At 42.0% G+C, this 25,711-nt stretch overlaps 1 protein-coding gene across 1 annotated transcript; it reads right to left on the bottom strand.

Moving 5' to 3' along the window:
* Positions 1–19,232: 19,232 nt before the first annotated feature.
* On the bottom strand, positions 19,233–25,344 carry LOC100341697 (intelectin-1). Its single transcript, XM_017345543.3, has 8 exons — positions 25,192–25,344; positions 24,953–25,016; positions 23,513–23,611; positions 22,233–22,480; positions 21,730–21,888; positions 21,231–21,351; positions 20,060–20,163; positions 19,233–19,499 (listed from the first exon to the last, which is right to left on the bottom strand). Exons 2-8 carry the CDS (start codon positions 25,008–25,010, stop codon positions 19,347–19,349), a joined length of 942 nt encoding a protein of 313 aa, XP_017201032.2. The 5' UTR covers positions 25,011–25,016; positions 25,192–25,344; the 3' UTR covers positions 19,233–19,346.
* Between the last annotated feature and the right edge of the window lie 367 nt (positions 25,345–25,711).

The raw sequence follows: 25,711 nt of genomic DNA, 5'->3' as shown, positions 1-25,711 counted from the left end.
TTACTTAATGTATACTAAACTGATCTTCTGCAAAAAAAAAAAAAAAAGAAATTATCAATTCCCAACTTGACTCTCACTGGGATTAAACATGACAATAGGTCTGATCTGATTTCATCATCATTTAATAAATCATCTATTATTTTTCACTTTATGTTTCTGTGTGGGAGCAAACTGTTGAAATCTTTACTTAATGTATACTAAGCTGATCTTCTGTATATAAAGAGAATCGAAAATGAATCTTGATGTGAATGGAAGGGGAGAGGGAGTGGAAACGGGAAGGTTGCGGGTGGGAGGGATGGTATGGGGGGAAGCCATTGTAATCCATAAGTCGTACTATGGAAATTTATATTCATTAAATAAAAGTTAAAAAAATACCACAAAAAAAAAACACAAATAAATAAAGCTTTTTTAAAAAAATAAAATCCCATACTCACAAAAAAAAAAAAATAGATGCTGGAAAGGATGTGGGGAAAAGGGGACACGAACCCACTGTTGGTTGGAATGCAAACTGGTTAAGCCACTATGGAAGTCAGTCTGGAGATTCCTCAGAAACCTGAACATAATCCTACCATTCAACCCAGCCATCCCACTCCTTGGAATTTACCCAAAGGAAATTAAATTGGCAAACAAACTAGCTGTCTGAACATTAATGTTTATTGCAGCTCAATTCACAATAGCTAAGACCTGGAACCAACCCAAATGCCCATCAACAGTAGACTGGATAAAGAAATTATGGGACATGTACTCTATAGAATACTATACAGCAGTCAAAAACAACGAAACCCAGTCATTTGCAACAAGATGGAGGAATCTGGAAAACATCATGCTGAGTGAATTAAGCCAGTCCCAAAGGGACAAATATCATATGTTCTCCCTGATCGGCGACAACTAACTGAGCACCAAAGGGGAAACCTGTTAAAGTGAAATGAACACTATGAGAAACAGTGGCTTGATCAGCTCTTGTCCTGACTGTTGATGTACAATGTAATATTTTATCCACTTTAGTATTTTTTTTGTTCTAGTACTATTGGTTGAACTCTGTAATTAACACACAATTATTCTTAGGTCTTTAAATTTTAACTGAAAAATGATCCCTGTTAGGAATTTGGAAAACATTATGTTGCGTGAAATAAGCCAGTCCCGAAGGGATAAGCATCACATGTTTTCCCTGATCAGTGACAACTAAGCGAGCACCAAAAAGGAAATCTGTTAAAGCGAAATGAACACTATGAGAAACGGTGACTTGATCAGTCCTTGCCCTGACTGTTGATGAACAACTTAATACGTTATCCCTCTTAGTATTTTTGTTTGTTTGTTCTACTTAATACTTTTGGTTGAATATGGTAATCAATACACAGTTATTCGGGGAGAGAGGGAGGCAAGATGGCGGAATAGGAAGTGAGCACACTGATAGTCCGGGGAGAGACAGTTTAATAAAAGTGGAGATACTGCAGATTCAAGGAAGAGTAGGGGAGGAAACAGCAGAAGAAACTCTTCCAGAACGCGTGATTCACAGTGGACCTGCGTGGAGAGCATGGGAGCCCACAGTTCGGGACACCAGCGGCAGACTCAACACAGCAGTGCTGGAACGCGAGGTGAGCCGAACCTAAATAGTCCGAGACACCGGCAGGCAAGCGGAGAGAGGAGACTAGAGGGAACGACCCCTGGGGGGGAAAAGTTCACCAGGCTAACTGGAAGAGAGAGAGAGAGAGAAAAAAAAAAGGTGACTGGTATGGACACGGGTTTCTCTCTCTCCGCTCACCTCTCAAGGGCGAGCAAGACAAAGAGCAGGCGCCATCTTGGACATACGTCATAAGCAGGGCGACCTCAGGTCTGCATCAGCCCTGAGCCTAGCAGAAAAACCTGACTCTGGGCGGGGCAAATTAACAGGAGATTAGGACCTAGTAAATGTGTGGTGCTACTGAACTGAGACTGTGAAAAAAGAGACGGTGGGGGAGAGAAAACTCACAGAATTCACGTGAGTACTCTCCAGAGACGCTACAATTCCGTAACTTTGGCAACCCAGTGGGAGACTGAAGGAGAATCTGAACCCACTCTGAGGGCAGAACAGATTCCCTGTGTGGTCCTGGGGAAAGAGCTTCCGATCTCTGGCTCCTGTGGGTATATCATTTGCCTGCTAACTACCTCCAACTTCGTTCAGCTGTGTGGAATTACTTCCCTTTCGAATCAAAAAAAGAAAGAGAGAGAGAGAGAGAGAGATCTACCACGCCTAACCTGGGAGTGTCACCTTTGGCACACCAAACAGAGCTCTCAGGCCACACCCATCTCAAGCCTCTAAGGCTCCATCAAAAACAGACAGTCCACTTAATCTAGACTCTTAGTATAACAAGAAAAAGCACCACAGTGAAGAAACCAAATATCTCCAATATGCCAAATAACAAACGCAAAAACCGAGGTAATAAAAACAAGGAAGTCACCATGACGGCCCCAAATGAAAAAGACACCCCAATTCAAGATTATGAAGATGATGAGTTAGAAGAAATGCAAGAAGCAGATCTCAAAAAATTGATAAGAACATTAAGAAGTTCTCAAAAACAAATTCTTGAACTACAGAAATCCTTAATGGACAAGATAGAAAATCTCTCTCGTGAAAATGAAATATTAAGGAGGAATCAAAATGAAACGAAACAACTAGTACAACAGGAAACTGGGATAGTGACGAGAAATCATAATGAAGTGAAGAATTCAATAGATCAAATGAAAAACACAATAGAGAGCCTTACGAACAGAATGGGTGAAGCAGAAGAGAGAATTTCGGACTTAGAAGACAGAGAACAGGAAAGGATACAGTCAGACCAAAGAAAAGAAGAGGAAATTAGAAATCTAAAACATATTGTCAGGAATCTGTAGGATACTATTAAAAAAAACCAACATTTGGGTTCTAGGAGTTCCTAAAGGCATGGAGAGGGAGAAAGGATTAGAAGGCCTTTTTAGTGAGATATTAGCAGAAAATTTCCCAGGTTTGGAGAAGGACAGAGAAATCCTAGTACAGGAAGCTCACAGAACCCCTAATAAACATGACCAAAAGAGATCCTCACAACGACACGTTGTAATTAAACTCTCCACAGTGAAACATAAAGAAAAGATCCTAAAATGTGCAAGAGAGAAACGTCAGATTACTCTCAGAGGATCTCCAATCAGACTCACAGCTGACTTCTCATCAGAACCCCTACAAGCTAGGAGGGAATGGCGAGATATAGCCCAGGTACTAAGAGAGAAAAACTGCCAGTCAGAATATTATATCCTGGAAAGCTCTCATTTGTGAATGAAGGTGAAATAAAGACCTTTCATAGCAAACAGAAATTGAAAGACTTTGTGGCCACTCATCCAGCCCTGCAAAAGATGCTTAAAGATGTGTTACACACAGAAACACAGAAACACGGTCATCAATATGAAAGAAGGTAAAGGAAGGAAACCTCACAGCAAAAGATCACAGGGAATTCAAAGCATATATTAGAACTTATCTTTGGCAAATGGCAGGGCAAAGCTACTACTTATCATTAGTCACATTGAAAGTTAATGGTCTCAACTGTCCAGTTAAAAGACACAGATTAGCTGATTGGGTTAAGGAACAAAACCCATCTATTTGCTGCTTACAAGAAACACATCTTTCCAACAAAGATGCATACAGACTGAAAGTGAAAGGCTGGAAAAAGATATACCATGCCAACAGAAATGAAAAAAGAGCGGGCGTAGCCATCTTAATATCGGACAACATAAACTTTACCACAAAAACTGTTAAGAGAGACAAAGAGGGACACTATATAATGATTAAGGGATCAATACAACAAGAATATATAACAATGTATATGCACCTAACTACAGGGCACCGGTTTATCTGAAAGATTTGTTAATGGACTTAAACATATAACAATGTTAATTTGTTAATGGACTTAAACATATAACAATGTATATGCACCTAACTACAGGGCACCGGTTTATCTGAAAGATTTGTTAATGGACTTAAAGGGAGACTTAGACCCCAATACAATAGTACTGGGGGACTTCAATACTCCACTCTCACAAATAGACAGATCAACAGGACAGAATATCAACAAGGAGACAGTAGATTTAAACGACACTATAGCCCAAATGGATCTAACAGATATCTACAGAACTTTTCATCCTACACATAATGCATTTACATTCTTCTCAGCAGTACATGGAACCTTCTCTAGGATTGACCACATACTAGGCCATAAAGCAAGTCTCAGCAAATTCAAAAGAATTAGAATCATACCATGCAGCATCTCAGACCACAGCGGATTGAAGCTGGAAATTAGCAACTCAGAAATCCCTAGAGCATATGCAAACACATGGAGATTGAACAACATGCTCCTGAATGAACAATGGGTCATTCAAGAAATCAAAAGAGAAATCAGAAACTTTCTGGAAGTAAATGAGGATAACAGCACAACATACCAAAACTTATGGGATACAGCAAAAGCAGTTTTGAGAGGAAAGTTTATATCAATAGGTGCCTACATCAAGAAATTGGAAAGACACCAAATAAATGAGCTTTCAACGCATCTCAAGGATCTAGAAAAACTGCAGCAAACCAGACCCAAATCTAGTAGGAGAAGAGAAATAATTAAAATCAGAGAAGAAATCAACAGGATTGAATCCAAAAAACATTCCAAAAAATCAGCCAAATGAGGAGCTGGTTTTTTGAAAAAATAAACAACATTGACACCCCATTGGCCCAACTGACTAAAAAAAGAAGAGAAAAGACCCAAATCAATAAAATCAGAGATGAAAAAGGAAACGTAACAACAGACACCACAGAAATAAAAAGAATCATCAGAAATTACTACAAGGACTTGTATGCCAGCAAACAGGGAAACCTATCAGAAATGGATAGATTCCTGGACACATGCAACCTACCTAAATTGAACCAGGAAGACATCGAAAACCTAAACAGACCCATAACTGAAACAGAAATTGAAACAGTAATAAAGGCCCTCACAACACAGAAAAGCCCAGGACCAGATGGATTCACTGCTGAATTCTACCAGACATTTAAAGAAGAACTGACTCCAATTCTTCTCAAACTATTCAGAACAATTGAAAAAGATGGAATCCTCCCAAATTCTTTCTATGAAGCCAGCATCACCTTAATTCCTAAGCCGGAAAAAGATGCAGATTTGAAATAGAAGTACAGACCCATATACCTGATGAACATAGACGCAAAAATCCTCAATAAAATTCTGTCCAATAGAATGCAACAACATCAGAAAGATCATCCACCCAGACCGAGAGGGATTTATCCCTGGTATGCAGGGATGGTTCAACATTTGCAAATCAATCAATGTGATTCACCACATTAACAGACTGCAGAAGAAAAACCATATGATTATCTCAATAGATGCAGAGAAAGCATTTGATAAAATACAACACCCATTCATGATGAAAACTCTAAGCAAACTGGGTTTGGAAGGAACATTCCTCAATACAATCAAAGCAATCTATGAAAAACCCACGGCCAGCATCCTATTGAATGGGGAAAAGTTGGAAGCATTTCCACTGAGATCTGGTACCAGACAGGGATGCCCACTCTCACCACTGCTATTCAATATAGTTCTGGAGGTTCTAGCCAGAGCTATTAGGCAAGAAAAAGAAATAAAAGGGATACAAATTGGGAAGGAAGAACTCAAACTATCCCTCTTTGCAGACGATATGATTCTTTATTTAGGGGACCCAAAGAACTCTACTAAGAGACTATTGGAACTCATAGAAGAGTTTGGCAAAGTAGCAGGGTATAAAATCAATGCACAAAAATCAACAGCCTTTGTATACACAGACAATGCCACAGGTGAGGAAGAACTTCTAATATCAATCCCATTCACACTAGCTACAAAAACAATCAAATACCTTGGAATAAACTTAACCAAGGACGTTAAGGGTCTCTACGATGAGAATTACAAAACCTTAAAGAAAGAAATAGAAGAGGATACCAAGAAATGGAAAAATCTTCCATGCTCATGGATTGGAAGAATCAATATCATCAAAATGTCCATTCTCCCAAAAGCAATTTATAGATTCAATGCAATACCAATCAAGATACTGAAGACCTTCTTCTCAGATCTGGAAAAAAATGGTGCTGAAATTTATATGGAGACACAGGAGACCTCGAATAGCTAAAGCAATCTTGCACAACAAAAACGAAGCTGGAGGCATCACAATACCAGATTTCAGGACATACTACAGGGCAGTTGTAATCAAAACAGCATGGTACTGGTACAGAAACAGATGGATAGACCAATGGAACAGAATTGAAACACCAGAAATCAATCCAAACATCTACAGCCAACTTATATTTGATCAAGGGTCCAAAGCCAATCCCTGGAGTAAGGACAGTGTATTCAATAAATGGTGCTGGGAAAACTGGATCTCCACATGCAGAAGCATGAAGCAAGACCCCTACCTTTCACCTTACACAAAAATCCACTCAACATGGATTAAAGACTTAAATCTACGACCTGACACCATCAAATAATTAGAGAGCATTGGAAAAACCTGCAAGATATAGGTACCAGCAATGACTTCTTGGAAAACACCCTAGAAGCACAGGCAGTCAAAGCCAAAATTAACATTTGGGATTGCATCAAATTGAGAAGTTTCTGTACTGCAAAAGAAACAGTCAGGAAAGTGAAGAGACAACCGACAGAATGGGAAAATATATTTGCAAACTATGCAACTGATAAAGGGTTAATAACCAGAATCTACAAAGAGATCAAGAAACTCCACAAAAAAACAAAACAAACAACCCACTTATGAGATGGGCCAAGGACCTCAATAGACATTTTTCAAAAGAGGAAATCCAAATGGCCAACAGGCACATGAAAAAATATTCAAGATCACTAGCAATCAGGGAAATGCAAATCAAAACCACAATGAGATTCCATCTCACCCCAGTTAGAATGGCTCACATTCAGAAATCCACCAACAATAGATGCTGGAGAGGATGTGGGAAAAAGGGACACGAACCCACTGTTGGTGGGAATGCAAACTGGTTAAGCCACTATGGAAGTCAGTCTGGAGATTCCTCAGAAACCTGTATATAACCCTACCATTCAACCCAGCCATCCCACTCCTTGGAATTTACCCAAAGGAAATTAAATTGGCAAACAAAAAACCTTTCTGAACATTAATGTTTATTGCAGCTCAATTCACAATAGCTAAGACCTGGAACCAACCCAAATGCCCATCAACAGTAGACTGGATAAAGAAATTATGGGACATGTACTCTATAGAATACTATACAGCAGTCAAAAACAACGAAACCCAGTCATTTGCAACAAGATGGAGGAATCTGGAAAACATCATGCTGAGTGAATTAAGCCAGTCCCAAAGGGACAAATATCATATGTTCTCCCTGATCGGCGACAACTAACTGAGCACCAAAGGGGAAACCTGTTAAAGTGAAATGGACACTGTGAGAAACAGTAGCTTGATCAGCTCTTGTCCTGACTGTTGATGTACAATGTAATACTTTATCCATTTTAGAATTTTTTTTGTTCTAGTACTATTGGTTGAACTCTGTGATTAACACACAATTATTCTTAGTTGTTTAAATTTTAACTGAAAAATTATCCCTGTTAGGAATTTGGAAAACATTATGCTGAGTGAAATAAGCCTGACCCGAAGGGATAAGCATCACATGTTTTCCCTGATCGGTGACAACTAACTGAGCACCAAAAAGGAAACCTGTTAAAGTGAAATGAACACTATGAGAAACGGTGACTTGATCAGTCCTTGCCCTGACTGTTGATGAACAACTTAATACGTTATCCCTCTTAGTATTTTTTTTGTTTGTCCTACTTAATACTTTTGGTTGAATACTGTAATCAATACACAATTCTTCTTAAGTGCTGAAACAACTGAAAAGTGATTGCTGTTAAATGTAAGAGTGGGAACAAGGGAGGGAAGAGATGTGCAATTTGGGACATGCTCAAGCTGACTTACCTCAAACGGTAGAGTTAGAAACATACCAGGGGATTCGAATTCAATCCCATCGAGGAGGCATGTACCAATGCCATCTCACTAGTCCCAGTGATCAATTTCTGTTCACAATTGATCGTAATGATAGGACTAAGAACCAAAGGGATCACATAAACAAGAATAGTGTCTGCAAATACTAGCTGATAGAATAAAAAAGGGAGAGAATGGTCCAACATGGGAAGTGAGATACACAACAGACCCATAGAATGGCAAATGTCCTAACAGCACTCTGGCCTCAGAATCAGCCCTTAAGGCATGCGGATCCGGCTGAAATGCCCATGAGAGTACTTCAGGCATGGAAAGCCAAGACACTCTGGGGGAAAAAAAAACCTAAATGAAAGATCTCCACGAGTGAGATCCCAGTGGAAAGAATGGGTCATCAAAGAAGGAGGTACCTTTCTCTGAAGGGAGGAGAGAACTTCCACTTTGACCATGGCCTTGTCTAAAAATGATCAGAGTCAATGAAGCCAGGGGGTTTCCATAGCCTTGGCAGCTCATGACAAGAGCCTAGGGTGATTACTGATGCTATAAACAAGAGTGTCAATTTGTTAAAGTCAACAACAGGAGTCACTGTGCACTTACTCCTCATGTAGGATCTTTGTCCTTAGTGTGCTGTACATTGAGATTTAATACTATAACTAGTACTCAAACAGTATTTTTCACTTTATGTTTCTGTGTGGAAGCAAACTGTTGAAATCTTTACTTAATGTATGCTAAACTGATCTGTATATAAAGAGAATCGAAAATGAATCTTGACATGAATGGAAGGGGAGAGGGAGTGGATAAGGGGAGGGTTGCGGGTGGGAGGGACATTATGGGGGAGAAGTCATTGTAATCAATATTCTGTACTTTGGAAATTTATATTCATTAAATAAAAGTAAAAAAAAAATAACAGGATGGGCAATTACACCTTGCTTGATGTTCCACCAATTGACCTTACCAAAACTATCTCCCCCCCAAAAAAAAAAAATACACAGTTATTCTCAAGTGTTGAAACTTCACTGAAAAGTGATTGCTGTTAAACATAAGAGTGGGAATAAGAGAGGGAAGAGATGTACAATATGGGACATGCTCAAGCTGACTTGCCCCAAATGGTAGAGTTAGAAACATACCAGGGTATTCCAATCCCATCAAGGTGGCATGTACCAATGCCATCTCACTAGTCCCAGTGATCAATTTCTGTTCACAAATGATCATAATGATAGGACTAAGAGTCAAAGGGAGCACATAAACAAGACTATTGTCTGCAAATACTAACTGATAGAATAAAAAAGGGAGAGAACGATCCAACATGGGAAGCAAGATACACAGCAGACTCATAGAATGGCAGATGTCCTAAACAGCACTCTGGCCTCAGAATCAGCCCTTAAGGCATGTGGATCCAGCTGAAAAGCCCATGAGAGTATTTGAGGCATGGAAAGCCAAGACACTCTGGAAAAAAAAGTGACCTAAATGAAAGATCTCCGCGAGTTAGATCCCAGTGGAAAGAACAGGTCATCAAAGGAGGTACCTTTCTCTGAAGGGAGTAAAGAACTTCCACTTTGACTATGACCATGTCTAAATATGATCAGAGTCGGTGAACTCAAAAGGCTTCCATAGACTTGGCAACTCATGACAAGAGCCTAGGGTGATTACTGATGCCATAAACAAGAGTGTCAATTTGTTAAGTCAACAACAGGAGTCACTGTGCACTTACTCCTCATGCAGGATCTCTGTCCTTAATGTGCTGTACATTGTGATTTAATGCTATAACTAGTACTCAAACAGTATTTTTCACTTTGTGTTTCTATGTGGGTGCAAACTGTTGAAATCTTTACTTAATATAGGCTAAACTGATCTTCTATATATAAAGAGAATTGAAAATGAATCTTGATGTGAATGGAAGGGGAGAGGGAGCGGGAAAGGGGAGGGTTGCGGGTGGGAGGGAAGTTATGGGGGGGAAGCCATTGTAATCCATAAGCTGTACTTTGGAAATTTATATTCATTAAATAAAAGTTTAAAAAAAAAAGAAAATGAATCTTGATGTGAATGGTGGGAGAGGGAGCGGGAAAGGGAAGGGTTGCGGGTGGGAGGAACGTTATTGGGGGGGGGGCATTGTAATCCATAAGCTGTACTTTGGAAATTCATATTCATTAAATAAAAGTTTAAAAAAAGAAAATAAACCCTGTTCCCTATTCCTGCAGTTTACAAACTGCTACTAACAATGTGGTTAGAAAACTCGAAGTTATCATCTTGCAGTTCTGGAATGTTGGCAGAGCTGTGTGCCCTCTCAGGGATCTGGGACAGTTCGTCTTCTGGTCTCTCCCACTTTTGTGTGATTGCCCATATCTCTCTGCTCCTGGTCCATTCCTCCATCTTCAAAGTCTCCCAGGCTAAGCCCTGCTTCCATCATCACATTCCCTTCTATATGTGCTTGGTCCTTTGGCCTACCTTTAAGAACCCATATCATTACATTGGGCCCACCTGGACAACTTAGGATCCTCCCCCCATCCCACCCCACTCAAGGTCCTTCAGTTAATCAGAGCAACAATGACCCTTGCCATCTCAGATCCCCTAGCCAGAGGTCCTTGGGAATGTTAACGTGGATGTCATGAGGTCGTCACCATTCTGCCTTCAAAAGACATAGATTTGAAATATTTAGAAACCCTTTTCTCTCTCACGACCTGCTTCATGTTGGGGGACCCCAATGCTTGCAACACCCTATGGTCTCCACCCCAGTTGAGGGCTGTTCTGCCCCAGCTCCGCAGCTTAGAGGTGCAACGCAGCAGGGCCAAGGACAATGGCGTCCTCAGCATGTGGACTCGGTGTGTTTGCAGGTTCCATTGCACTTCCCATTGTGCCAGCCCCTCGAGCCCACTCTGAGCCACAACGCACCAAAAGGCAGTTGCATTGGCTTGGTCTGGGTGCTGTGTGTGGGTGCCTAGCATGGATGAGAGAAGGTTCTGGAAGGAATAGGGGTGTTTGCGTTGGTGTGTGGTCAGCCCTGCTGTGAGGCACCTAAGAGACCAACCCGGGAGGGTATCCCTGGCCCACGGGGACTGTGTGCTCAGCGTGTTGATTCGTTGTTCCCTGGGTTTATTCATGCTTTTTACAAGGGAGACATCTAAAATGAGCCTGAAAAACATTTGCTTCCCACAGCACCCATAAGGCCTGGCTTTCCCACCTGCTTCTCCTTTCCATGGTGATTTCCTGCCCTTTAATTTGAGGCATCACGATCATCTGAATTCTTAACATCATTTTTTTGACAGGCAGAGTTAGACAGTGAGAGAGAGAGACAGAGAGAAAGGTCTTCCTTCCATTGGTTCATCCCCCAAATGGTTGTTGCGGCTGGTGCGCAGCGCCGATCTGAAACCAGGAGCCAGATGTGTCCTCCTGGTCTCCCATGGGGTGCAGGGCCCAAGCACTTGGGCCATCCTCCACTGCCCTCCCGGGCCACAGCAAAGAGCTGGCCTGGAAGAGGAACAACCGGGACAGACCTGGCACCCCAACCGGGACTAGAACCCAGGGTACCAGTGCTGCAGGAGGAGGATTCATCCCTGGTATGCAGGGATGGTGCAACATTCACAAATCAATCAATGTGATACACCACATTAACAGACTGCAGAAGAAAAACCATATGATTATCCTGCTTAAGAATTAAGGTGACGCTGGCTTCATAGAAAGAATTTGGGAGGATTCCCTCTTTTTCAATTGTTCTGAATAGTTTGAGAAGAATTGGAGTCAGTTCTTCTTTAAATGTCTGGTAGAATTCAGCAGTGAATCCATCTGGTCCTGGGCTTTTCTGTGTTGGGAGGGCCTTTATTACTGTTTCAATTTCTGTCTTAGTTATGCGTCTGTTTAGATTTTCTGTGTCTTCCTGGTTCAATTTAGGTAGGTTGCAAAGTCCAGGAATCTATTCATTTCTGATACATTTCACTGTTTGCTGGCATACAAGTCTTTGTAGTAATTTCTGATGATTCTTTTTATTTCTGTGTTGTCTGTTGTAACGTTTCCTTTTTCATCTCTGATTTCATTTATTTGGGTCTTTTCTCTTCTTTTTTTAGTTAGTTGGGTCAATGGGGTGCCAATGTTGTTTATTTTTTCAAAAAACCAGCCCCTCATTTGGCTGATTTTTTGTAATATTTTTTTGGATTCAATCCTGTTGATTTCTTCTCTGATCTGAATTATTTCTCTTCTCCTACTAGATTTGGGTCTGGTGTGCTGCAGTTTTTCTACATCCTTGAGATGCGTTGAAAGCTCATTTATTTGGTGCCTTTCCAATTTCTTGATGTAGGCACCTATTGATATAAACTTTCCTCTTAACACTGCTTTTGCTGTATCCCATAAGTTTTGGTATGTTGTGCTGTTATCCTCATTTACTTCCAGAAAATTTTTGATTTCTCGTTTAATTTCTTCTATGACCCATTGTTCATTCAGGAGCATGTTGTTCAATCTCCATGTGTTTGTGTATGCTCTAGGGATTCCTGAGTTGCTAATTTCCAACTTCATTCCTTTATAGTCTGAGAAGCTGCATGGTATGATTCTAATTCTTTTGACTTTGCTGAGACTTGCTTTATGGCCTAGTATGTGGTCAGTCCTAGAGAAGGTTCCATGTACTGCTGAGAAGAATGTAAATGCATTATGTGTAGGATGAAAAGTTCTGTAGATATCTGTTAGATCCATTTGGGCTATAGTGTCGTTTAAATCTACTGTCTCCTTGTTGATATTCTGTCCTGTTGATCTGTCTATTTCTGAGAGTGGAGTATTGAAGTCCCCCAATAACTATTGTATTGGGGTCTAAGTCTCCCTTTAAGTCCCTTAACAAATCTTTTAAATAAACCTGTTCCTTGTAATTAGGTGCATATACATTGATAATCATTATATCTTCCTGTTGAATTGATCCCTTAATCATTATATAGTGCCCCTCTTTGGCTCTCCTAACAGTTTTTGTGTTAAAGTTTATGTTGTCCGATATTAAGATGGCTACGCCCGCTCTTTTTTCATTTCTGTTGGCATGGTATATCTTTTTCCAGCCTTTCACTTTCAGTCTATATGTATTTTTTTTTTTTGAAAGATGTGTTTCTTGTAAGCAGCAAATAGATGGGTTTTGTTCCTTAACCCAATCAGCCAATCTGTGTCTTTTAACTGGAGAGCTGAGGCCATTTACATTCAATGTGACTATTGATAAGTAGTAACTTTGCCCTGCCATTTGCCAAAGATATTTTCTAATATATGCTTTGAACTTCCTGTGATCTTTTGCTGTGAGGTTTCCTTCCTTTACCTTCTTTCATATTGATGACCGTGTTTCTGTGTTTCTGTGTGCAACACATCTTTAAGCATCTTTTGCGGGGCTGGATGAGTGGCGACAAATTCAATTTCTGTTTGCTATGAAAGGTCTTTATTTCACCTTCATTCACAAATGAGAGCTTTCCAGGATATAATATTCTGGGCTGGCAGTTTTTCTCTCTTAGTACCTAGGCTATGTCTCGCCATTCCCTTCTAGCTTGTAGGGTTTCTGATGAGAAGTCAGCTGTGAGTCTAATTGGAGATCCTCTGAGAGTAATCTGCCATTTCTCTCTTGCACATTTTAGGATCTTTTCTTTATGTTTGTTTCACTGTGGTGAGTTTAATTACAACATGTGAAAACACTAAGCAAACTGGGTATGGAAGGAACATTCTTCAATACAATCAAAGCAATTTATGAAAAACCCAGGGCCAGCATCCTATTGAATCAGGAAAACTATGCAACTGATAAAGGGTTCATAACAAGAATATACAAAGAAATCGAGAAACTCCACAACATCAAAACAAACAACCCACTTAAGAAATGGGCCAAAGACCTCAACAGACATTTTCAAAAGAGGTTATCCAAATGGCCAACAGACACATAAAAAATGTTCAAGATCACAGCAATCAGGGAAATGCAAATCAAAACCACAACGAGGTTTCACCTCAACCAGTTAGAATGGCTCACATACAGAAATCTGCCAACAACAGATGCTGAAGAGGATGTGGGGAAAAAGGGACACTAACCCACTGTTGGTGGGAATGCAAACTGGTTAAGCCACTATCGAAGTCAGTCTGGAGATTCCTCAGAAATATAACCCTACCATACAACCCAGCCATCCCACTCCTTGGAATTTACCCAAAGGAAATGAAAATTGGCAAACAAACAAGCTGTCTGCACATTAATGTTTATTGCAGCTCAATTCACAATAGCTAAGACCTGGAACCAACCCAAATGCCCATCAACAGTAGACTGGATAAAAAAATTATGGGACATGTACTCTATAGAATACTATACAGCAGTCAAAAACAACGAAACCCGGTCATTTGCAACAAGATGGAGGAATCTGGAAAACATCATGCTGAGTGAATTAAGCCAGTCCCAAAGGGACAAATATCATGTTCTCCCTGATCGGTGACAACTAACTGAGCAACTTAGGGGAAACTTATTGAAGTGATATTGACACTATGAGAAACAGTGGCTTGATCAGCTCTTGTCCTGACTGTTGGTGTACAATGTAAAACTTTATCCATTTTAGTATTTTTTCTTTGTTTTGTTCTAGTACTATTGGTTGAACTCTGTGATTAACACACAATTATTCTTAGGTGTTTAAATTTTAACTGAAAATTGATCCCTGTTAAATATAAGAGTGGGGGCCGGCGCCGCAGCTCACTAGGCTAATCCTCCGCCTAGCGGCGCCGGCACACCAGGTTCTAGTCCCGGTCGGGCGCCGGATTCTGTCCCGGTTGCCCCTCTTCCAGGCCAGCTCTCTGCTGTGGCCAGGGAGTGCAGTGGAGGATGGCCCAGGTGCTTGGGCCCTGCACCCCATGGGAGACCAGGAAAAGCACCTGGCTCCTGGCTCCTGCCATCGGATCAGCCCGGTGCACTGGCCGCAGCGCGCCGGCCGCGGCGGCCATTGGAGGGTGAACCAACGGCAAAGGAAGACCTTTCTCTCTGTCTCTCTCTCTCACTGTCCACTCTGCCTGTCAAAAAAAATAAATAAATAAATAAATATAAGAGTGGGAATAAGAGAGAGAGAAGATGTACAATTTGGGACATGCTCAATTGGACTTGCCCCAAATGGTGGAGTTAGAATCGTGCCAGGGGATCCCAATACAATCCCATAAAGGTGGCATGTACCAATGCCATCTCACTAGTCTAAGTGATTAATTTCAGTTCACAATTGATTACACTGATAGATCTAAGAGTCAAAGGGATCACACAAACAAGACTAGTGTCTGCGAATACTAACTGATAGAATAAAAAAGGGAGAGAATGATCCAACATGGGAAGCGAGTTACACAGCAAACTCATAGAATGGCAGATGTCCTAAACAGCACTCTGGCCTCAGAATCAGCCCTTAAGGCATTCGGATCTGGCTGAAGAGCCCATGAGAGTATTTTAGGCATGGAAAGCCAAGACACTCTGGCAAAAAAAAAAATGACCTAAATGAAAGATCTCTGTGAGTGAGAGCCCAGTGGAAAGAACAGGGCCATCAAAGAAGGAGGTACCTTTCTCTGAAGGGTGGAGAGAACTTCCACTTTGACTGTGACCTTGTCTAAATAAGATCGAAGTCAGCAAACTCAAAAGGCTTCCATAGCCTTGGAAACAAACTACTAGAGCCTAGAGAGATTACTGATGCCATAAACAAGAGTGTCAAATTGTTAAATCAACAACAGGAGTCACTGTGTACTTACTCCTCTTGTGGGATCTCTGTCCTTAATGTGTTGTCCAATGTGAAGTAATGCTGTAACTAGTTTTGAAACAGTATTTTTTTTAACTTTTATTTAATGAATATAAATTTCCAAAGTACAACTTATGGATTACAATGGCTTCCCCCCCCATAATGTCCCTCCCACCCGCAACCCTCCCCTTTCCCACTCCCTCTCCCCTTCCATTCACATCAAGATTCATTTTCGATTATCTTAATAGACAGAAGATCAGCTTAGTATACATTAAGTAAGGATTTCAACAGTTTGCTCCCACACAGAAACATAAAGTGAAAAATAATAGATGATTTTTTTAAATGATGATGAAATCAGATCAGACCTATTGTCATGTTTAATCCCAGTGAGAGTCGAGAGTCAAGTTGGGAATTGATAATTTCTTTCTTTTTTTTTTTTTTTTTTGCAGAAGATCAGTTTAGTATGCATTAAGTAAAGATTTCAACAGTTTGCACCCACATAGAAACACAAAGTGAAATATACTGTTTGAGTACTCGTTATAGCATTAAATCTCAATGTACAGCACATTAAGGACAGAGATCCTGCATGAGGAGTAAGTGCACAGTGAATCCTGTTGTTGACTTTACAAATTGACACTCCTGTCTATGGCATCAGTAATCTCCCTATGCTCCAGTCATGAGTTTCCAAGGCTGTGGAAGCCCTCTGAGTTCTCCGACTCTTATCTTTGAAACAGTATTTTTACACTTTATGTTCTGTGTGGGTGCAAACTGATGAAATCTTTACTTAATATATACTAAATTGATCTTATGTATATAAAGATAATTGAAAATGAATCTTGATGTGAATGGAATGGGAGAGGGAGAGGGAAATGGAAGGGGTGCGAGTGGGAGGGAAATTATTGGGGGGGGGGAGCCATTGTAATCCATAAACTGAACTTTTGAAATTTATATTTACTAAATAAAAGTTTTAAAAAAAAGAAAAGCAGGAATGCAGTAGGAAATGAAAAAACTGATGTACCAACAGTGGCTTACTAAGTACCACACAAATCAGAATTAACCAAGAACAACCATTAGAGCTTCACTTTCTCTTCCACATAACAGATGCAACAAAACTCAAGGAAGCTCAGACTCAGCTGAAAATGGAGAGTCAGTGACAGCAGCAAAGCCTCCTCAGAAGACCACCAGATCACCTCCTCCCACGGCCTTTCCATAGTGTCCTACAGACAGAACTGCACCCAGCCAATGTGTTTGCTTCCATCTTGAATCACCTTGGCAAAGTTAACATATATATAAATAATATATATTAAAATATATATAAAAATATTTATTAAAGCTTATGTATAAAAAGCTTATATATATATATATATATATAAACTTTGTTTATGCTTGGTGACCCAAAATCAAAGTTATGCAGTGGCATGGAAATGTCCACATATAGTTCAGTTACTGATAGGATAACTGGAAGTGTTGCTGGGACCACAGAAGCCAAAAGCAAATAGTGTGAGCCCGGTTTGACTTCCACAAAAGATGGATCTGTGCTAGCTCTCTGGGAACTGACTTGAATCACAATGGAAGACCAGAGCCATCAAGCATTGAAACAGACATTTTATACTCTACCCCTAACAAACTCAAGAAAGAAGAGTGGTGAGAGATGTTTTTCCAAGAAGGTATTATAAACTTTGGTTATGATGTTGAATTTGGTTTTTGCTGGAGCTGCAATCCTTGGTTCCATTGTCCATGGTCATGAGAGCTAACTTGGTGGGTACCTGATGACCTTGGATTATATAAAATTATTCCATTCTCTAGAATTTAAAAATTATTCTCTAGTCCATGCTTTCTCACACAACACTATTTTTTATAAATAAATCATTTTGAGTTTATTTATTTGAAAAACAGTTACAGAAAGAGGCAGAGCCAAAGAGAGGGAGAAACATCTTCCATCCTCTAGTTCACTCCCAAAATGGCCATAATGGCTGGAGTTGAGCCCATCTAAACCAGAAGCCAGGAGCCAGGAGCATCTTTTGGGTCTCCCACATGGGCACAGGGACCCAAGGACTTGGGCCATCCTCCACTACATTTCCAGGCACAATAGCAGGGAGCTGGATCGAAAGAGGAGTAGCTGGAACTCATACCAGGGCCAATCTGAGATGCCTGCGCTATAGGTCGGGGTTTTAACCCACTCTGCCACAATGCTGGCCCCAACACACACCATCATTGACCTTTCAGATCACATCATTCTTGGTTGTGCAAAGAAGATGTCCTGCACAATGTAAGATGATTCTCTGGGCCTCTGGTCAGTATATGCCAATAATATTCTTGCTGGAACCCCATAACACACGCTATTGCAGACAACGGCTATAGACATGACCAAATGCTCCCAAGAGAGTGTTGCCAGATCAAATATTGCACGAGACACAATAAAGAAAAAACATGATTCACAGTGTGTCTGAAATTCAAATTTCAGTTGGTCTTCTCTATCTCCATTTGAAAAATCTGATAATCCAACCTAAAAGACAAAATCATCCCTACCAATCACACCTCCTGTCCCATTTGAGAGCAAATGCTCCAGTTCATGGTGAGTAGTGGACAAAAGTGATGATGATGGGGTTTGGAGACTGTAATGATCAGATTTACATTTTGAACAAAATAGTGGGACACATCTGAGCTCTGCTCACAAGTCAATACTGCTGTGGTCAACATCCCATTAGCACAGATGAGTCATTCTCATCTGACTGAAGCCCTTGGATCTCCTGTTGAGAAAGTAACTGAATATGGGATTTCAGACAACCCAGCCATATCCACCCCTGAGGAGTCTGTCCTCACCTCCAAAGCTGGAGGAATAAAGGCAATGGTTACTTGTGTCCTATGCTTCAGGTTTTTCTGCTAACTCTAACAAGTGTTCTTGCTGGTGCCGCGGCTCACTAGGCTAATCCTCCGCCTTGCGGCGCAAGCACACCGGGTTCTAGACCCAGTCGGGGCACCGGATTCTGTCCCGGTTGCCCCTCTTCCAGGCCAGCTCTCTGCTGTGGCCAGGGAGTGTAGTGGAGGATGGCCCAAGTGTTTGGGCCCTGCACCCCATGGGAGACCAGGAGAAGCACCTGGCTCCTGCCTTCGGATTAGCGCGGTACGCCGGCCGCAGTGCGCCAGCCACGGCGGCCATTGGAGGGTGAACCAACGGCAAAAGGAAGACCTTTCTCTCTGTCTCTCTCTCTCTCTCACTGTCCACTCTGCCTGTCAAAAAATTAAAAAAAAATAAAAATAAAAAAAATAAAAGAAGTGTTCTTGTCTCCTTTACGCTGTTTGTATTAAAGACTAATTAACCAATAAGATGTATTGGGGAGAATGAACGAGAAATCTTTTTCCCTGTCCCGAAATCTAATTAAATGTGTCCTAGAAACAGGGCATGCTCTTGTTCTGGCATAGCTGGGACTTGTAATTCCAATCCAAGAATGTCTGTGGTGGAATTCATCAGAACAACATGTATTGTTTTACATATCTCTTAAACTGCTAGTAGACTTATAAAACAACTCAAGGAAATGATAGGCATAAATCAATGTAGTTTATTGGGCTTCTCTCCCTATTATCATTTTAGTTTCTCTGTCTCTGATGGTCTGAGATTTGGAGATGGCTTCCTGGTCCCACACCACAGAGCTCTCATCTGTAGAACAACAGCACAGCTGCCTCGGTGATCTCCCGGCTGCTGCTATAACCCTGATGAGCTCCATATCCACTCCAGTCAAAGGCGGAGAAATCCCCACACTGCCTGGGATTGCCCTCTGGGAAGTATCCTCCTCCACCGATGCAGTGCTGGGAACACAAAGAAGGGACACAAGAAGTGCTGACACCAGTGGGTAATTAAGGGCCAAGTTCTCTGGAGCCCTTGGCCAGAATCTGCATGACTTTGACCACTCCCTCCCATAAAACCCTGTCCCCACAGGATTCAATGGTAATGATCTTTTTTTCTTACTTCTGTACTTTTCTTTTTTGAAAAGACAAAAAATATTTAAATAAATAAGTAAATAAAAATATATTGATAAATATGTTGATAAAACAAAATTCCAACAAAATGAATTCTGTTCCTGTAACATCAACAGTCAATAGAGTGAGTGCAAGTGAGCATCCACAGAGACGCACCCTGTCAGAGCCACATAGGCACACACACACACATAGACACAAACACAAACTCACACAGGCGTACACAGATACACAGACACATGAACAGACACACACAAGCACACATGCATACACAGAACAACACAGACGCAGACAAACAAACTCAAACATACACACGTAATCACACACAGACACATTCACACAAACACACATATATACACACCCACAGAGCACTGAAATCCTGAAACACTCACATGCTCGGTGTTACAGCCAGTAACTTTCATGCCAGCACACAGCGCATTGGCTGCTCTCTCATTGTTAAACACCCTGAACTGGACAAATCCGGCAACAAATTCCTCTGAAAAAGAAGAGGTAAAGAAACAGTCAAATGTTCAAAGAAAGGGCTAGAAACAGTTTTGATCTGCTCATCAATTCTTTAAGCCCTAAGTCCAGCATGCCCTCCAACCCAGCACCACTGTCTGTGGCCAGTGACAGGTGCACTGAACCCTGAACTAGTCCTTGTGGGAACTTCCCTCTGTGTGGAAAGACAGAGCTAACCCTAGGACTTTACAAAAGGATGCTCTTCTGCTTAGGACATGGAGGAGAAAGGAAACTCAGCACGGAGATCAGCAACAAGACCTTACAAGGTCCAGCAAGGATCAGCCATGATCAGGTGTCACCACCTGCTTCTCTGCACACTTCTCCAATTGCCAGGTGTGGATCCTCCCATCATCACCTGCCCTCATCCACACAGAAAAGTATAACCAAAATGCCTTTGCCAATCTATGACTTGCAATTTTATTATACCAGAAGAAGTTTGTCTTATGATCACTAACAGCTATCCTTCATTACAAAAATTAATTTCTCTCACCACATTGCCAGTTTTTCTTTCCTGGGAATGGTATCCTGTGCCTTTCCTTAACTCTTACAAGAGGCAACTTCCTTCTTTTGATCTTTTCATATCCAGAGCGACTGAAGTTGGTGTGACTATACCCTATTCAAGCATATTATATCTCTTCTGCATTTATTTTCTCAGAAATAGGATTATTTTGTCAAACTGTATGAATATTTCTATGACAGGGTTATTACCGTATATAATTTACAAATCCCTTCTTCTCTGCTTTGATTCTTGACAACGAAAAAGAGGGGAGAGATACAAAAAATACAAACAGCATTTGAAAATGAAAAAGAATCTAATTTACAAGAGGCAAGTTAAGGAAGTGGATTTAAAAAAAAAAAAACCTAGGTTTACATCCTTTGAAAATTCTAACTACCTCATTGTCTCTTGATAAATAAATGACATGACTATGTCGAGTTCCTAGAGAACAGTCAGGCAAGTTGTAAGTGCTCAATGAATACCAAAAATAATGAACTGTCATTGGTAATTTCCTGTGAAGGCACCTAAAGGTTAATGATGGCACTCACTCTGACCCACAGGAGAGTAATAAGATGCAGTTTTCTCAGCATCACCAAAGTCATAGAGCACAGGAATCGCTGGGCCGTTGTCAGACATACACTTCCCCGAGCCGTACTTCACTGGGTATTCCTGCAAAGTGTAAAAGAGGAGTTGAGTGAGGAGAGTGGAGCAGCTGCCAATTGTGAAAAGTTAGGAAGTCCCTACAAGCCAATTCATTATTCAAAAACCACTTTCAATAACCCTGATTCCTTTCTCCCCAGAGCTATGTCTCTCCAATAGTCCCAAGCTCCTAGTCCCTGCCTCTCTCCCCAGCCTCCACAGTTCTCCGCCCTTGCTTGGCTCAGACTTCTGGGAGAGGCAGGACATGGGTTCACAGTGAACCACAAGTAGGAGAAACAGGCAAGCACAGGTGCTCAGAGGTTATGTGGGACCAACAGAGCTGACTTGCACCACCCCTAACACACGCTCCCTGTTCCCCAAAGTGCCCACATCCAGAGCCCTGTGTACCTGGTAGAGGCCAAACAGATTGTCTCCCAAGTTCTGGAAGAAGCCAGTGTTGGTGCGGTACCTCAGCAGGGAGCTGTTCCTCCAGTGCTGCAGGGGCGTCTTGTTGGGCACGTGCCAGATTTCCAGGTCCTGGGCCTGGATGTCGTAGTAGCCGGGGTTCTGGGGAGCAGCACATACTGAGACAACCAGCCCAGGAGGTCCCATCTGGCAGAAGACCCCCATGGGCAGCCTTGACTGAACCGGCGGCTTGGAGCTCAGGTGGGATATGGCCACCAGCCTCAGTCAACCACATGTTCAGCACACGATGACTCCCCACCACTACCCCAGTCCATCATGGTCTTGTAGAGGGGAAGATGTGGTCAAGACATCTAAGCACTTCTTATCCAACCCTCCTTTGGTGGGGAAATGTCCTCACCTTTCAACCCTCCTTCTTGCCTGCGTGTGGCCCTGCAAACTCAACTCCTCACCTTGCCCAAGTGGTGGGAAAGAGGCATGGTACCTACCTTGTAGTCATCACCTGTGGCTGCCTCCGCAGACCCGAAGGTGTTGTAATTGGCCCAGTTGCCATCCCCCTCTGGGTAGTCTGCTCTGTTGCCCTGCTGACTGGACCAGCGATCACCCAATGTGCACTTCCCAGCCATGTAGTTCTCGTGCACACTGGCCACCAGGGTCCAGCCACCACCATCTGTGGTCATGTCGCAGAAGGTCTGGTAGATGACCCCATACTTGGTGCGGAGAAAATACAGGCCATCTGTAGAGAGGACCAGACAGAGCATTGCAGTCTGTAAGCTCATGATGGGCTCAGCCCACACCCAGAAAAAAGTCCTGGGAACTGGCTCTCCCACTTTGCATCATTTACCAAGTGTGCCTAAGGCTGCTGCAAGATCCCCCAGGTTCAAGAGTTCATTTTCCTGTGCCTGGAGCAGAGCCTAGAATCATCAATCCTTAGCAATATTCCACAGAAGTTCAACATGGAACCATCATATGACTCAGCAATACCACGCCGAGTTGCACCCACAGCAGCTCACACAGATATCTGTACAGGTATCACATAGATATCTGTGCTGTTCATCACAGCATTAGTATAGGAACAGAATGTAGGAACAACCCAAACACAAATTAACAGACAAATGGATACACAAAGTATTCTCTCTGTGTGTATGTGTGTATGTGTGTGTCTGTGTGTGTGTGTGTATGCACAGAAAGTATAAAAAGCATTGAGTTACACATGGTAAACCACAGTCAAGCCTCTAGAACATGATGCTAAGTAAAATATCCAGGCATAAAGGGCTAAGGGCTAATGGTTCTCCTTCTCTGAGGTGATGAGAAGAGACAAATTCACAGTGAGCGAAAGTAGGGCAGCAGTGACCACAGCTGGAGGACAAGGAGAACATGGAGTTAGTGCTTAGTGGGCACTGAGTGTCTGCAACCACTCTGTGAAATGAAAATATTGTAGAGACCCAGCGTTTTGATGGCTGAACACCAGTGGGAAGGTGGTTACAGACAGTGAGTTAGCCACTAAAATTTTCTAAACTGGAAAATGTGATCCAACATGTTGTCTGTGTGTGTGTGTGTGTGTGTGTGTTGTGTGTAGAGTATTTTTCGGAAAGCAGTAGCTACATAAGTTTGAAAAAAAAGAATATACACATATATTTATTATACATATGATATATTTGTATATATATTTTGCTGCAGTTGTTCAAAAATTCTGAAGGAATCTACACTATCGAAGGGCAGATCTTGACCACGCTGCCTGATTTTGCCTAGATGTCTCAGCACTCACCACATGATTTAGGGCACCCTTGTTTGATTTCCTTGCAGCTTCTGGGCAGATTTGGAGAATACGAACAGGTCCATTCTGAGGGTTCTGTATAGGCCACAGCTACAGAACAAGCAGAGTTTGATTCTCATTCCTGCTTTGACACAAAACCCAGCGTCTTGTTGTCCCCAACTCCAAAATCCATTGTACCTGCAGTGCAGGGCACTGCTGCCCAGGTTCTATAGCCCTGTGATATCCAGATCAGCTCCATTCAACCAAGCTGACCCTGCACTCTGCAGGCTTCTTACACATCCCTTCCACACGACCCCAACTGTGACCTTCCTTGTGCTAAACTCTGGGCATTCCAACACACTCAACATCACCAAGAATTGCCTCCCCAGGGCACGAATGGATACTCAACAAAATTATATGGAGAAGAATAAATGATAAGAGCTAGACATGCCAGCAAACCAAAGTGTGTGATATGAGAGGGGATAGGCCGGAACGGAGGCAGGAGTCCTCAGGATGGGATGTATGAGACCCAGGAGGACTCTGAGTCCAGGCAACACCCAAGTGTGTTCTGAGGAAATATACAAGATTTTGTGCTCGCTTTGGCAGCACATATACTAAAATATACAAGATTTCTCTGTAGGATGAAAGAGAAGAGAATTAAATCAGGGGAAACACGATATCTAAGACCTTGTAAAAACAAAGCAAATCAGAATCCAGCCTACTGAAGAAATTAAGTAGTTTAACATGGCTGAATCTAGGGTGTGAGGTAAGGAAGAGGGAGACAGTGGCTAGGAGACTAATAGAAACACAGAATGAAGACCGTTGTATGTAACTCCATCTCTGTAAACTACTCTAAATGTCTGTAGGAATGGAAACAACCATGATCTGAGAGGGCAGGGGTGTTCAAGTGTAAGGGACACAAACCTCACCACTGTGTCCTAGGAGTTCTGCTTTGCATAATTAAACCTCAGTTTCCTAGAACCTCAAAAAATAAGCTACCAAACAGAGCTTTGTGATAATTAAGGAAGAAGATATCTAAAAACATTGTTTTTCTCTAAAAACATGAACAAGAAAAATACAGATCTTAAGATACCATCACTTTGAATTTTATAGGAAAACCATCAAGACAACATTTCTGAGCATAAAGCTGACTATGCCCTTCCCATGGAAACTCAAGGTTAAGACCACAGGATGAGGAATAGCACAGGACAGACTGTTTCACTGGAGCCTCCACAGGATCACACAGAGGCACAGAACCTGGCCCCAGCCAGTACTATGGGAAACACCCTCCCAGTTTGGCTCTTTACCCTTGGTGGCCAGATCAGCAATCAGCCCACGTGCCTGTCAATCTGTGAATCTCAAAAACACCCTCTCTAGCCTGGATCCAGCCTAGTTCTGCTGTTGAGCTCCAAAGCTGAGCTGGGAACCTGCCGCTCCCAGTGTGAGACCCACCTGCACTTCGCCATCCTGTGGCCACAAGGAGGAGCAGCAGGAAGCCCCGCTGGGTCATGGCAACCTAAAGAGAAGAAAGATGAAGGTCACAGCCTTGACATATTGGGTGTCTAAGTCCTTGCTCCAGTGGACACTGCTATAAAGACTCTAGGATCCCTTGCCTTTGGCTAAACTCACACATCCCTGGGACCAACACCATGGCCGCCTCCCTGAGTTGAAGATGGGGCTCCTGCACTCACAGAGCTTGTTTCTGTCCCAGTTGCACCTTCTCCAACACGGATCACACCGTCCTCCCCTCCAAGCCAGCACAACAGCTAAGTGGAGACAGGGAACAGTCTCTGTGGAGGCTCCTGGTGAAGGGTGAGAAGCTGAGCCCTTTATGGTGAAAGCCCCGTGGGGCCCCACACCCACGTGTCCACCTCACCTCACTGGGCTCAATGCCCAGTGGAGGGACAGCCCTAGTTTTCTCAAGGAGGGTCCTTAATGCCAAATTAATATGTTTAATTTCAAGTTCTGAAAAACAAATCCTAAAGGTCATATACAGGCATGCATAAAAAATTTCAGGAACTCATAGACCATCTCCTTATCCAAAAAGAAAACTCAAGTAGGTGAGTTAACCACCCAGAGTTGGTATTATTTTGTTTTTTTTGTTTGTTTGTTTGTTTGTGTGTTTCTTTCCTTCTGGTAAAAACTTTTTAAAATTAACGATGTACCATCTTCACAGATAAAGAAAATTTTAACACAAACCAGAAAATGGTC

This window comes from Oryctolagus cuniculus, chromosome 7 (assembly GCF_964237555.1).
Source record: "Oryctolagus cuniculus chromosome 7, mOryCun1.1, whole genome shotgun sequence".
Classification (NCBI taxonomy): Eukaryota; Metazoa; Chordata; class Mammalia; order Lagomorpha; family Leporidae; genus Oryctolagus; species Oryctolagus cuniculus.
Note: the sequence above shows the minus strand (reverse complement) of the source record. Positions and strands in the feature narration are given on the sequence as shown.

Excerpts from the sequence above, each read along its gene's own strand:
- LOC100341697 (XM_017345543.3), bottom strand. The coding sequence starts at position 25,010 with ATGACCCAGCGGGGCTTCCTGCTGCTCCTCCTTGTGGCCACAGGATGG. Across the intron at positions 21,889-22,232 it reads CCACAGGTGATGACTACAAG|AACCCCGGCTACTACGACAT; the intron begins GTAGGTACCATG and ends GCTGCTCCCCAG. Across the intron at positions 19,500-20,059 it reads CTGGCTGTAACACCGAGCAT|CACTGCATCGGTGGAGGAGG; the intron begins GTGAGTGTTTCA and ends TTGTGTTCCCAG.